Here is a 13,078-nt window from a genome sequence, read left to right on the forward strand (position 1 = left end):
ATCACACATAACCGTCAGATAGTGAAGTGAAATCCTAACGAAAAAAAGAGATATTTACTGCCAGTACCTGAATGATTACATGTGAGTCTTTATGAAATATCTTTCCTGCAAAAGAAAATGTCCTGGGAAGTATTTTATATTTATACCCATCAGCCTAAATATTAGAAATGTTGAGAACATGTTTAATAATGCATTATATCTGCACAGTTAGCGAATGCAGGGCCTAATTAAAGGCTTTTGGCCCTTTCCAATTGTCAAAGACACTAACCTCACTTTGATCTACACTTGTATTGAATGCACTGATTAATTCTCTCGTCTAGTACCTGGCTTTATGACTGGTGTGAAGGCGTCTGGAAGGGTTAGCAAATAACGTACTCTCAATTCAGATGTTCTACCTTGCTGCAAAGAATATCAAGGTGGTTTCGGTGACGCTTTTTAATGGAGATTTGGCACCATTTTATTGAAAATTTCAAAACTTATAACACATGCCCTTTTTGGGATTATAGATAAAAGTATAGTCAGAGGCCACAGTGTTATGAACACAGCTAGCCTTCATGTGCCAATACAGGTTTAGCTTTATTAGAAGGTGAAGGTAACCTTCTTTTTTGTAGAATAAAAAACCTCTGACACCTGCAAATGAACAGTGAAGGGATGGTGCAAGAGGATTGGCAGTGCTAAAGTTGTGACCTGAAGGACTGTAATGTTTTAAGATAGCTAGAAACTGCTCACTGGAGCTAGCATTGCTAAACAGATGCAGCAACATTGTCCAACTGTACAACTTCTACACTACACTAAGTAAACACTGATTTCATGAATTAAATCTGCTTGTTGCTTACATTATTACAATGCATTTGTGCTAATCTACTGTATTTTATTGTTAAGAGTTAGCTAGCATTAGCTTCTAGCCCAGATGTAATGTGTAGGCTATGTAACATCGGAGACTGCAGGAAATTATTAATAGGCTAAACTACAGCCTGCATGTTTAGCTATGTTTTTTAACACAACCTGCACCTCACTGACTAAATGTTGGGAAAGTATAACTATATAGTCATTAGAGGAAAAGTGTGGGGTGATAGAGAAATCTTATAGTGTATACTGCAGAGGAATACATTCGATTTTCTGTAGAGTATGTATTTAGGGCATGAATGCAATGTAATGCAGGGACACATTTCTTATCAAAATCTTAGCTGAATCATGCCATGTCACCATAGCTTTGAAATGCTTTGCAGTACATTTGTGTGCCTGCGTACATGCTGTTTGGCATGCCTGCAGTCATTCTTGACTTGTGCTCAATAAAGCATACAGTAAGTGACTTAGGAGCATGTTAAGAGTGACAGGAGAGGAGCAACAGCAGCATTAACTTGGTTTTAGGTGTGTTGTTTTAAGGGGAGGACAGGCTTGTGATGGAAACAATTCTCGTTCATCTGCAGAGGTTGGATGTAATCTTTACTGAAGCCTGAAGGACAAGAGGTGAAGGCAGGAGGAAATGAAACAGATACATATCTGAGTGGTGCTTAATTCACTGTCGGTTCGGTCCTCCTGGCAGCTCATCCAAGGAGAGAAGTGTTTGGAACTTATGATATTGTGATCTTCAATGCATTTGTTCTACAGTAGCAATATATCTTTTTGTCATTAATCTGCAGAGTAAAACTTTTAAAGAGTTTTGTCAAAGTTGGTGAAAAGCCCTACGTGACTTTTCTCTCTCTCTCTTTATTTATTTGTGGTAAAATTGGTGCAAAAAGAAAACTAGAAACAAAATAAGCACCCACATTATATCATAGTCATTAAATCCCAATACGGCACACTCATGAGGTTCATTTCAGTTATAATGAGAATGTGTTTATGATAAAACATCAGCTTTTTTAAGAGCAAATCTTTTAATTTTGACAGAATATTAATCTACTGAATAGGTCAGAGTGAAATTTTACTCATTCAAACATGATGCTCCTCAGTCATTAGCACTTGGAATGAATCTTGCATAATTAACTTGCTTCATAATCAAACGCTACCTCATTATTCCATTACAGTACTGGGGAAGAAAACATGAAAATTACTCTCAAAGGATATTAAAATCCTGTTGAGAAGCTTACTGAAAAGGGTCTTCTTTTTTTATGGACTTGACCATTACTTTTTTTTCATCTGAACGCTATGGTTACCATTAACTATCATTTCACAGTTGTTTAACATTAGCACACAAGGGTGTGGTACATAATTGCCTCTTAAATAAGAAGATATCAATATACAAGAAACAAATATTAAGAGTTATACTGTAAATTAAGTACATTTAAAAAGTAATCTAGGATGTAGTCTCATAAATAAGCGCACAACACATGCAAGTGTATCAGTGTTACAGAGACTATTATTTCTATTGCAATACCCAAGGGCTTAAGGTCAAATGACAAACAAATAGGCTATTGAGAGAACACACGTTTTATAGTAAAATGTATCACTTGTTCTTTTTTATTTTTGTGTAACCCTTTTAATCCATTAAATTTGATTAGAGCCTTTGAGATAGAACACAAACAACTCATGCATTGCATTGTTGTATGTTAAAATGCATGAATCTTTTTCTATGCCTGACAAGTACCAAAGCACATGATTATATACTATTACAAAACTGTCAAACAATTGCTATTTATTTATTTTTTTTGCAAATGACGCATTTCATTAGCATGAGTTGATTTTTCAAATCATCATTATGGCTGCTAATGGAGTGCAAGCCACGGAGTTGCAAGAGACAGAGTTGAAAATTGCTTTTCACTTAACTTAATTCAGGGATTTACTATTCTTTGAACCGCAAACAATTTTGACGATGGGAAAAAAGGAAATAGAAGCTAAATCCATCACTTTACATTCATTATTTATTACTTATTATAAAAGACCTAAATGAGAATATTTTCTGGGTGAAATATAATATAAGGAGAGGGAGACGGGGTGATGCATGAAATTAACACACAGACTTCATTTGTATTACAAGCTTCTTCGTCTTACTAGAGAATTGACATACAATCCTTCCAAGTGTGAGATGCTGCCAAACTGTGTAAAGTGTATTGTATAGGGTATTCAAATAGTGTAAAGTTACTGAGTGTTGGGGGGGTTTCTGCTCTGTGCTAGGGAGATAGGAATGAGATCCACCATTAATCATTTTAAAGGGACATGACAACACCAAGGAGAAGGAGCTGAAGGGATAATAAGAATACACTGGAGAAGGCCATTCATTGCAATAGTTCAATAGCTTTAAGAATAAATTCTGCAGTATATGAATAGATTATCATTTTAAAATACCCCAAGCTAATCTTTTTAAAAGCCAATGTGTGCTGTCTTTTTGTAGGGTTCTTATTCAGACTGTTCCTGTGATGAGACTGTAATTTACAGGGCTTTTCAAAATGCTTTCAGTCAGTCCCCCGAATGGAGGTTCAGCCAGGTGAAAAAAGAGCAGTCACTTGCACAACAGCAAGCAGCAACCTTGGGGATTTAGAGCGACCAACCTAGGGTGTTTTTCCATTGTCATATTGCAGAGTGAGAGGTCGCTAAGAGATGACAGGGGCGAAAAATATTTTCCATATCATCACTCCGGAAGAAAATCTACCCTCAGGAGACATGATAGATCACTCAATCAATTACAGTGGCAAGGACCAGAGATGCCTGCCTAGATGCCTGCTTGGCCCTGCTGAGGCGGCACACCTGGATCAAAAGACACAGCTGCATCAGTCATGATTGAAGCTTCTTAACACCACAGGGCACAGCTCAGTAGTGAGTTTAACCCTGGCAGTTAAGACGGTCTCTGCAGAAAGCATGTAATGGCTCTCCTCTGAGAAGCTAAATATACCGATAAGTAGCCAGATTACATCCTATCATTAAGAGGAGAGCTGTGAATGTCAGACAGACCTTTATGACAGAGGCCTTGGGGCAACCAAATAAGATTTTAAAATCTTTATGCAAACACAACATCTGTATAAACAAGCTGAACACAATATAGGGGTTTAGGTAACATCAGACAAGGGGATGAAACAGCTTATTCATAGCAAACCCATATCCAAATAATATAATTGTGGAAGTTGTGGAAAATACTATTATATATGCAAATTTCTGCAGATTAATTTTATAACAAAGCTTCAGAGGCATTGAATGCAGCAACACATTTTTAATTTGTGTATGTGTATTCTATAATCATTTTGAGTCAGTTAAACCAATTGGGAAATAAAGTTTCTGTTGAATTTAAAACAATTATACGAGTTGGTATTATTATTTCATTTCACACATTTCAAACATAAGCAACAGAGCACAAGTGTGCTAGCATCTTTAAGGTGTGTTATTAAGCTACTGTTTTTTCTGTATGAATAATATATATGTTACATAAGTAGTCTTATTAAGAAAGTTATTAAAGAATATTGTGGCTTCTCAAATTAAATAAAAATAAATTTGCAAACCTCTTCTTTCTTTCCTCAGCTCTTGATGTTTGTGGTAAGAGCGACTTACATGACATTAGCTTCTTCCGGCTTGTCTCCCTATTAGAAAATAAAATTAGTTTAGGTGCCTGCAAACCCAATTATGGGCTGATCGAAAGTATCCGATGTGTCACCGTATGTGTAAAAAGGTTGGGGCAGCACCATTGATTTAGGCAGGCCTGATTAGATGTTGTTGGGGAAAGTGAGTTTAATTTTTCAGGAACTGACATTAGAACAATGGTATAGTTAAACACAAAGGCTTGTTTCATTTGAACGTTAGAAGGACAAAAACACTGTTTGACAGGTTAGACAAAGACACAGCCCTGTGGATTCCACAGATGTTTGTCATTCCCATCTGTTCAATTGTCATCTGACTGTTTACTGGAGATAACAATCACACAAATGTGGTTTGCTTGCAATTTTTAAGACATGAAGGCCTCATAAATTTTAAATGGGAGTTGCTGCAGTAAAAAGGACATTTTCAACTATAAATCATTCTACCCAATCTGAAATACACGGTCCTCTCCAGAGAGCCTCTTTTCATAATATGATAGTTGCGTTTCAAACTCTAGCAGATAAATTACAGTGAGTGCAGGGTCAGCAGGTACTTTACTTTGTCAGGCTCCTGATATAAACCACCTGACATTCTAAATCAGGATTTTACTTATCTAAATCTAAGCTTCCTGATAGCTGTCTAAAAATTATTCAAAAATAAATTTAACACAAGTATCACAGGAAAAAAGTCCAGCCAAAGAATGAAAGTAGAATAAATAAACAAGTGGCAAGTGTAATTTAGTTAACCTGTAATGCCTTTTCCAATTCTTAAACCCCCCTAGGATTATTAAATATGCATAGATAGTTCAGTGTAATACAAACATTAAAAAATGGCAACATTGGGAGACAACCCAAGCAAGCTAACAGACAGCACCTTATATACTGAAGGTCAAATGTCATGGAGAAAAAAACAGACATTTTGGAGTAACATCACAAATATAAAGAACACAGCACACATTCACTTATCAACCAAAATATATTTTATCCCAGTCCAATTTAACTTTTCTCTGTTCGTTTACAGTAATTTTATTCGGCTCAACTCAGTCAGTCAGTCTCTTGTGATTCCAGGAAAAACACTGTGAATGTGCATGTCAATACAGTTCCTGAATCCATGCATTTAATTTCAATTTAATAAGGTGTCACTGTGGTAAATGAGTGTGGAATAAGATGGGCAATGTTTCCCTCAGTCTGCAGGAAATGACTGCTTAATCAGAATGCCATTGCCTTGTCATAAAACATACAGGTATTTATAGTTGGAGGAGTTCAATAGATGCATCTCAGTGATGATCCACTAGTTCTGTTGTCATCCATATTTTTTTACCAGATTATTAGACACATAACACCTTCATTAAAGTCTGACAGGTTTAATCAAATAAATGCCTCTATAAGTCATTATAACAGCAGTCATCCATATGTGGCAGCAGCATTCATTCCAAACACAAAGAAAGCACACAGACGAAGCAAACAAGGTGATTCAAAGAGGAGAATCAATACATGTTTTGTACTTATAGGGCACTTCACCTGATTCTGACCCCATATGTTGGCCCCTTTATATTTTCCACTATAATGTCCCTGTAGGATTTTAAAGACTTTTATGTAATTTCATTTTATGTAAATGCCTGATTTGGCATCAGCAAATGGCAAGATCTTACAGTATGTGGTACTTACAGCACAGTTATTGCTGGCAGAATTAGACAAAAAGTGAATTTCTTTGTAATCCAAGAGGAATAGACTATCTTGTAAGTATATAATGATTTCATTGTAAGGAGTTTTATCAAATAAATGTATGAAAATGGAAAAAAAAATAAATCACTGTTTATGATTCAATAATGAAAATATAATTATTAATCTTTTCTAAAAATGCCCCACTCAAAATGAGGATAATATCCACTTGTGGAATTCATGTTTTCATTATAATGTAATCTTTCCATTCATATTGCAACTACTCCTCCAGTAGTTGCACTATTTCCCATTTTTCACACCTCTGGGCCACATTCAGAGCTGTGGATCCAGAAGAGTCCTGCAGAGTCTTGTCTGCTCCATTCAGCAGCAGAGCTTTTACAATAGGCGTACTTCCACGCTGGGCAGCCAGGTGTAGAGGTGTCGCCTTTTCTGAGTTTAATGCATTGACATCTGCATGATATGATATTAAGTGGAGGACACTTGGGAAACTGACACTGGTACAAGCTACATGTAGTGGCATCCATCCTTCACTGTCTTCTAACACATTGGGATCGGCTTTGGCTGCCAGGAGCATTGCTACCACTTCCGGCTCACTCTGGTGGCAGGCGAGATGGAGCGGGGTCCATCCATTTTCACCTCCAGCATTCACACTACCACCCTGACTCTCAAGCTGGACCACCGTGGCTTCATGTCCCCTTAAGGCAGCCAGGTGCATGGGAGTCCAGCCTTGGAGGGTCCTGGAGTCTGGGCTCGCCCCGTTTGACAACAGCTGCCTGCATATGCCTGTGTGACCCTTCAGAGCAGCAAGGTGAAGTGGAGTGTATCCTCTGCTGTCTGCACTGTCAATTTTCACCTCACTCTTTAGCAACTGTCTGACTACTCTGTTATGTCCCTCCTCAGCTGATAAATGAAGAGCTGTGGAGAGGGAGCAGTCTGTAGCATTGGGATCTGCTCCCTGAGAGAGGAGGAGCTTGGCAATGTTCAGATGCCCGTAGGCGGAGGCTAGGTGGAGCGGTGTCCTCCCTTGCTCCTCCGGTTCTCCAACTGCTTCCTCTGACAGCCGTGAAAGCAGCAGGCGAACCACTGTTTCATGGCCATTCTGGCAGGCCAGGTGGAGGGGCATCCAACCGGCTTTTTCCCGGGCATCTGCCACGGCTCCTTTGTCCAACAGGAGACGGACAGTCCTGTCATCACCGTTCTGAGCAGCAAAATGAAGCGGTGTCCACTGGTCCTCATCTCCCTGGGTGGCAGCTGCACCATGTTCCAGCAACAAAGAGATGATGTCATGAAGCCTGTAAAAGAAGTTTCAGTCATAGGGTCTAATATTTCTGACTCTTATCATAAGCATGAGGTTGCTAAGCAACCTGGTGAGAGTCCAGCCTTTATACTAAGCTAAGATGACCGTGTTTCTGATCTAGTCTCATATTTAGCATACAAACATCATCTCTCTGCAAGAAAATGAAAGAGTATTTCCCAAATTGTCAAAACAAAAGCACACACATTACTTTTCCCCATGTCACTTCACAAAGGTTTGTTAATGTATTTTTTTTACAGACCTGTGCAGAACTGCAATAATTAGAGGGGTGTAACCTCTGGCAGTCGTACAGTTGACTTCAGCACCCAGATTCAGGACATGCTCGACACTCTCTGCATCCCTGCTGGCTACCGTATAGTGGAGGAGGCTCCTCTGTTTGTACACATGCTCGCTTTTCACAGACCGTCTGAAAGTACCAAAGTCATTTTTGGACAGCAGAGAGAGAATGTTGTCTTTGTCCTGTTGGTCATCTGCGAAATGGAAGCAAAAGGAATTATATGAGAAAGACAACTGCAGAAATTATGATTTTTGTGTGTCACAGAAACTTTTATTTTTATGAATTTTGCTGTATTATGTTGAGTCTCCTCCTTTATTGTGTGCAGCAGTAGTGCGCTTGCGTACATAATGGCGGAGGGTGAAGCTGTGGCGCTCACTCAATATGTGAAATGTTTACCTTGTGCATTAATATTTGAACCAATGTACCTTCTACATTAATGTTTAAATGGGGATTGGCATTGAAAGCATTGATTGAACGTATTATGAGTCATCTATTCAATAATCTGGTCCTCATTTCTGAGAAAAACGATCCAAGAGGCTGCGTGAATGTTTCTTTTATTCTCTCTTCTACTGATAGTTGACTCTGCTTTCAGTACTAAAGGTAATATTAAAAATGTGACAGGACTGTAAATAGCACTTTTTAAATGTCAGCCCTCCAGGCTTTGTACTGCACTGAACATGATTTCCCATCCTACTCTACCCATGTGTTTACCTGAGGGAAGGTCAGGCATCTCAGGCAAAGTAATCTAAAATGGAAAAGAAGGATAGGAAATATTACAAACGTTATTGGTTGTGACATCAATCATCACAGGTGGTTAATAAGCACATATATCAATCAAAATGTGAGTGTTTAAGTGACACTTAAACTGTTACAGTACTATTAACTGGATACATTATATGCCCTACCTGCACAGAAGTATTTTCTCTTTTAAGCCACACTAGCAGCTAAAAATACCATGGCATTTGCTACAGGTACTGTATCTATGATGCCATGAGGACGAATTAATAACTTAGGTGTTCTCCTGCCTTTCATCTAGCACAACGTGTCTAGTTTAGAAAACATGCTAAACTAACATAGTGAACATGATAAACATTATACCTGCTAAACATCAGAATAATGTCACTGTGAGCACGTGGCATGCATGGAAGTAGACTTTTTTATTAGTGTAAACTGCATTACCTTTTCCCAAACTCTACCCTATAATACCATTAACCTGATAGAGCTACTCATTATTCCAAAGGTGGAGTAGATACAGTAGATACCTTTCAAGCAGAGTATCAAGCAGAACTAACCTTGTGTATCGGGGACACCAGCCAAGGATAATTTGATTTCTGGCCCTCGTCACCGTTTTTGTGACATTGGATTGGTCCAGGGATCTTCAGGACTTCACTCAGGGCCTCCGTTTTCCTCACAGTGTCTGCAAAGAAAACACGGAAAGGAAAGGAAAGGAAAGGAAAGAAAACAAAAGGACTGTTATGAATTTGCCTAATCAAATAAATGTATTCTTAGACTCGCAACTCCAAAACCCAGTGGGATCCTCTCATAATTGCATTTCTACAGAACGGTCATGCATGAATTACAGGTAAATTCTTTCATAGATACAGTTAACACAAGTGAGTTTTTGTGAACATTACAAATTGGAATAGTTGCTGTTTATGAATAAACATGGCACTCATTTGTAGTACCTAACACGACTTCTCAAAATATAAGTGTTTGTCTAAACAAAAGCGATCCACCTCCTCTTCATGCAGTAGCATGTGACAACTCAATGACTATTGACGGGATAATTGCATACAAGGCCAAAGAGGACAACATCATTGTTTTGTTTTTTAAATTTATGCTTTCAATAAAATGGATCAAAAGAGGGACAAGAGCCAAATGCCTTTCATGGCAGCACATTAAAACAAGATGTCAAAATGTCAGATTTTAATCATTTGACACTTGTCCATCCTTTAGTCTGTAAAAGTCTGTATATTATTCAATAATACTCTGCTTTTTGCTTGAAGCATCTTTTTCCTGGAATGCATTTTTGATAGCAGTCTTTTTAATAAAACCCCAAAACAGACACCTCATGGTGGCATTCTCATTGAAGAAAAATAATTAATATTGTTACTGAAAATCTTGGCATAATTTTCTGCTTAAATATTATTATTAATGAGTAAAAGCAATTAAACACAACATCAGACAAATTGGAACAAATTACAATCATCTCTCTGTGGATGCAGCCAAGATATTGGGATTGCTATGATCTGAAAGGCAGACTTTGATATAATAATTAAACCAGTCTTTGTACAAATAAGCCTTCAAATTCTCTAGCCCAGGACACTGGAGAAATATAATTCCTCAAAGGTGTCTTTATACATCATGTATTCAACATTTGGAGAAACCGAGAGCCTCCTCTTTTACATGACTTTTTAAATATCATCGTCTATAAGAGATATGTTCTTTTTCATCGCCGTGCTTTCAGGCAGTTAGCTCCAGTAAAGCACCCACTCAATAGCTTTGAGAACTTTTGGAAAATAAAGAGCTGCAGTTTCATTATTTATATTTTTTCTTTCTTTGCTTTTTGACCTCTGCACCTGAGAATGGTGGCCTCTTCCTGTGGTCCTGGTCCCAGCACTGCTTCATAATGCTGATCAACTGGTCACACTCATTGGGCTTCTGTTCAGGTATCATTTCCTCACTGGGTCTTTTACCTTGTGACACCTGTAAGAGCACTGTGGTCACGCTGCACCCTGTGTCCATAAACAGACATGTCAGACACAAGGTTCAATATAGATCAACGTATGCAGAGAATGACCATGTTTACCTGTTTGTTATGGTAAAGGAGTAGCCCCACAAGTTTTTTACACTTAAACAAACATGTTAGTGAACTTTAAAGGTGCTGGCAAATTGATTTTTTGCCTTCGGACTGAGCCAGGCTAGCTGTTTCCCCCTTGTTTCCACCCTTTATGTTAAGCTCAGCTAACAATCTCGTGGCTGTAGCTTCATGTTTAATGGACAGACATGGAAGTGGTATCAATCTCATCACTCTCTTTCTCTCTGCAAGAAAGCCAATAAGCATTTCCCCAAATGTCACTCTATTTCTTTAGGTTAGCTTGTTTAAGTAAATACAACAAAATACTAGGGCAGAGTTGGGGCTTGGGTATAATTAGTATTTGACAACGACTGGGGTTAAATCCACATAATAATAATAATCAACAATTAATTTAAGTCATTGTTAAAGAAAGGGTTATTTCTTATTGAATTAATGAATTAATTAGAAACTTCACCTCTGCACCTATACACCTTCCTGCATGTTATTTCAATTAAACGCTGTATGCCCATTGCTTTACATTACCAGATATTTTAGGGGGAAAGTGTTCACTTACAGTATAGGCTTATTAACAATATATTGGAGAGCTATGGCTTTTTGGTTAATTCAACTATGTTCACTGTGAAGTTGAATGAATTAATAAATGAATGTTGCAATTTTTCATCTTAAAAAGACATTGAGATGAAAAGTTCCTTCAGCATCATGCTGTTTAAGTGATCATGTTGAGTGTTACTCAACTCCTTGCTGAAGTAACACCTAGAAATCTATTTGATGTGAAGATGTGATGAATTTCAAATGAAATAAGTCCTACCTGCGTACGGTTTCTGCTGTGTCAGAATCTCCCAAATCATAATTCCAAAGCTGTAAATGATCAAAGCAGAAAGGAGCACTTCAGTCCTATTTTTTTCACTTTTCATACCATGTATTCAGTGAACTTTGTGGCAGTCCACCTATTATATAAAAAGGTTTTTTCAATCAAAAAAACAATGTTTTTTTAATATAAATAAAACCAGTGAATGTGAAAGACAGTAATACTGTAAGACAGGGTGAGTCAGACAATACAAGGGAAATACAAACTATAAAGAATATGCCCCAGTGAGTAAAAACATATACATTAAAGTGCAAGGTTACACTGTATAAATTGTGGACTGTGCACTGAGTCGGAAAAAAGCAGTGACTCTGATGGTGCAATTTCAAAAATGCCCTTGGCAAGTCACCTGTACACATCAAAGGTAGATCCTGGAGGATCGGGGCACTGAGTGAAGATCTCTGGAGGAATGTAACTTATGTTCCCTCTCGCTGTCAGATTCTCCATGAACAACTTCTTGCTCATGCCCTCTTCAAAGTGGATTAAACCAAAATCTGAAATCTTAAATCAAAAACCAGAGTTCCAGAGGGGTACAGAATTAGCATACATTGCTCAGCCGAGCTCAGAAATGTCAAGAGATTACTGTAAGCGTCCAGTCTCATTAGGCTGTTCTCACTGACCTTGACATGGAGATGGTCGTCTAGTAGGATGTTGGATGTCTTGAGGTTAAGATGGAGTAGTGGAGGTTTCATGCTGTGGAGGAAATTCATGCCAATGGAGGCCTCATGAATCATCTGAAACTTCTTTGGCCACATCAAAGTGTGACTGGCCAGGAGATTGTTCAGCGATCCATTACTCAAGTACTCCATCACCACAGCAGTCGCATCACTGCACAGTCCGTAGATGGACACAATGTACTTGAATTTCACTTTGGCTATGTTGGATGCCTCGTCTATTATTCTTCTGTGATGGAAAAAAGAATGGCTTTGGGCATTAAACCGGTTTTTGCACTTTGACCACTGGAAACAGTCTTTCTATGTCAAACATTGTAGACGTACAAAAACCACATAATCTTGGTAATGTTAAACGTTAATTAATTAATAAGTAACTGTGCCATATGCTAGAAAATAACTATAAATTCAGACATTTGCTTGTATCTGACAGCAGGATCATACAACATTTGTGTTAGTTTTCATAATTTAAGTCCCACCTGTAAAAGTTGTCTGCGCACAAGGTTGTGTCAAAGCTTTTCAGGGCACATTTTACCCGCCAGACCTTGAGCTTTACCTGGTACACCTGACCAAATCTGCATTCAGCCACCTTAATCCAGTCAGCCTCAAAGTCGTCCTTCTTGAAGTTGCTGAATTGGCCGGAGGATCCGTCAAGACAATCCATGAGTACAGAGATCCACGCAGAGACCCACTGAGAGACACACTCACTGTCTAATCCTACACATAAACGGGGGGGGGGCGGGGGGGGGGGGGGGGGCGGTTATCCTCCAGATGAACACTGATCAGTGGGACCACAGGACACTTGTGTTGTAGAAAATGAATACACATTTAAAGCAGCTGGCTGTGTGAAAGGCATGTGGAATAGCGTGCTACATAGTCTGTGGGAGGAGCTGAGGTGTTAAACTTGTTTGCACTGCAATGTTGCAAAGCCGGTTTTTAGCTGCCAA

At 38.4% G+C, this 13,078-nt stretch overlaps 1 protein-coding gene across 1 annotated transcript; it reads right to left on the bottom strand.

Moving 5' to 3' along the window:
• Positions 1 to 6,372: 6,372 nt before the first annotated feature.
• ankk1 (ankyrin repeat and kinase domain containing 1) lies at positions 6,373 to 12,859 on the bottom strand. Its single transcript, XM_035679485.1, has 9 exons — positions 12,611 to 12,859; positions 12,081 to 12,363; positions 11,810 to 11,961; positions 11,404 to 11,453; positions 10,357 to 10,512; positions 9,070 to 9,194; positions 8,489 to 8,522; positions 7,742 to 7,970; positions 6,373 to 7,477 (listed from the first exon to the last, which is right to left on the bottom strand). Exons 1-9 carry the CDS (start codon positions 12,793 to 12,795, stop codon positions 6,445 to 6,447), a joined length of 2,247 nt encoding a protein of 748 aa, XP_035535378.1. The 5' UTR covers positions 12,796 to 12,859; the 3' UTR covers positions 6,373 to 6,444.
• Between the last annotated feature and the right edge of the window lie 219 nt (positions 12,860 to 13,078).

This window comes from Morone saxatilis, unplaced genomic scaffold (genome assembly GCF_004916995.1).
Source record: "Morone saxatilis isolate NCDOM2014 unplaced genomic scaffold, NCSU_SB_2.0 Contig8, whole genome shotgun sequence".
Taxonomy (NCBI): Eukaryota; Metazoa; Chordata; class Actinopteri; family Moronidae; genus Morone; species Morone saxatilis.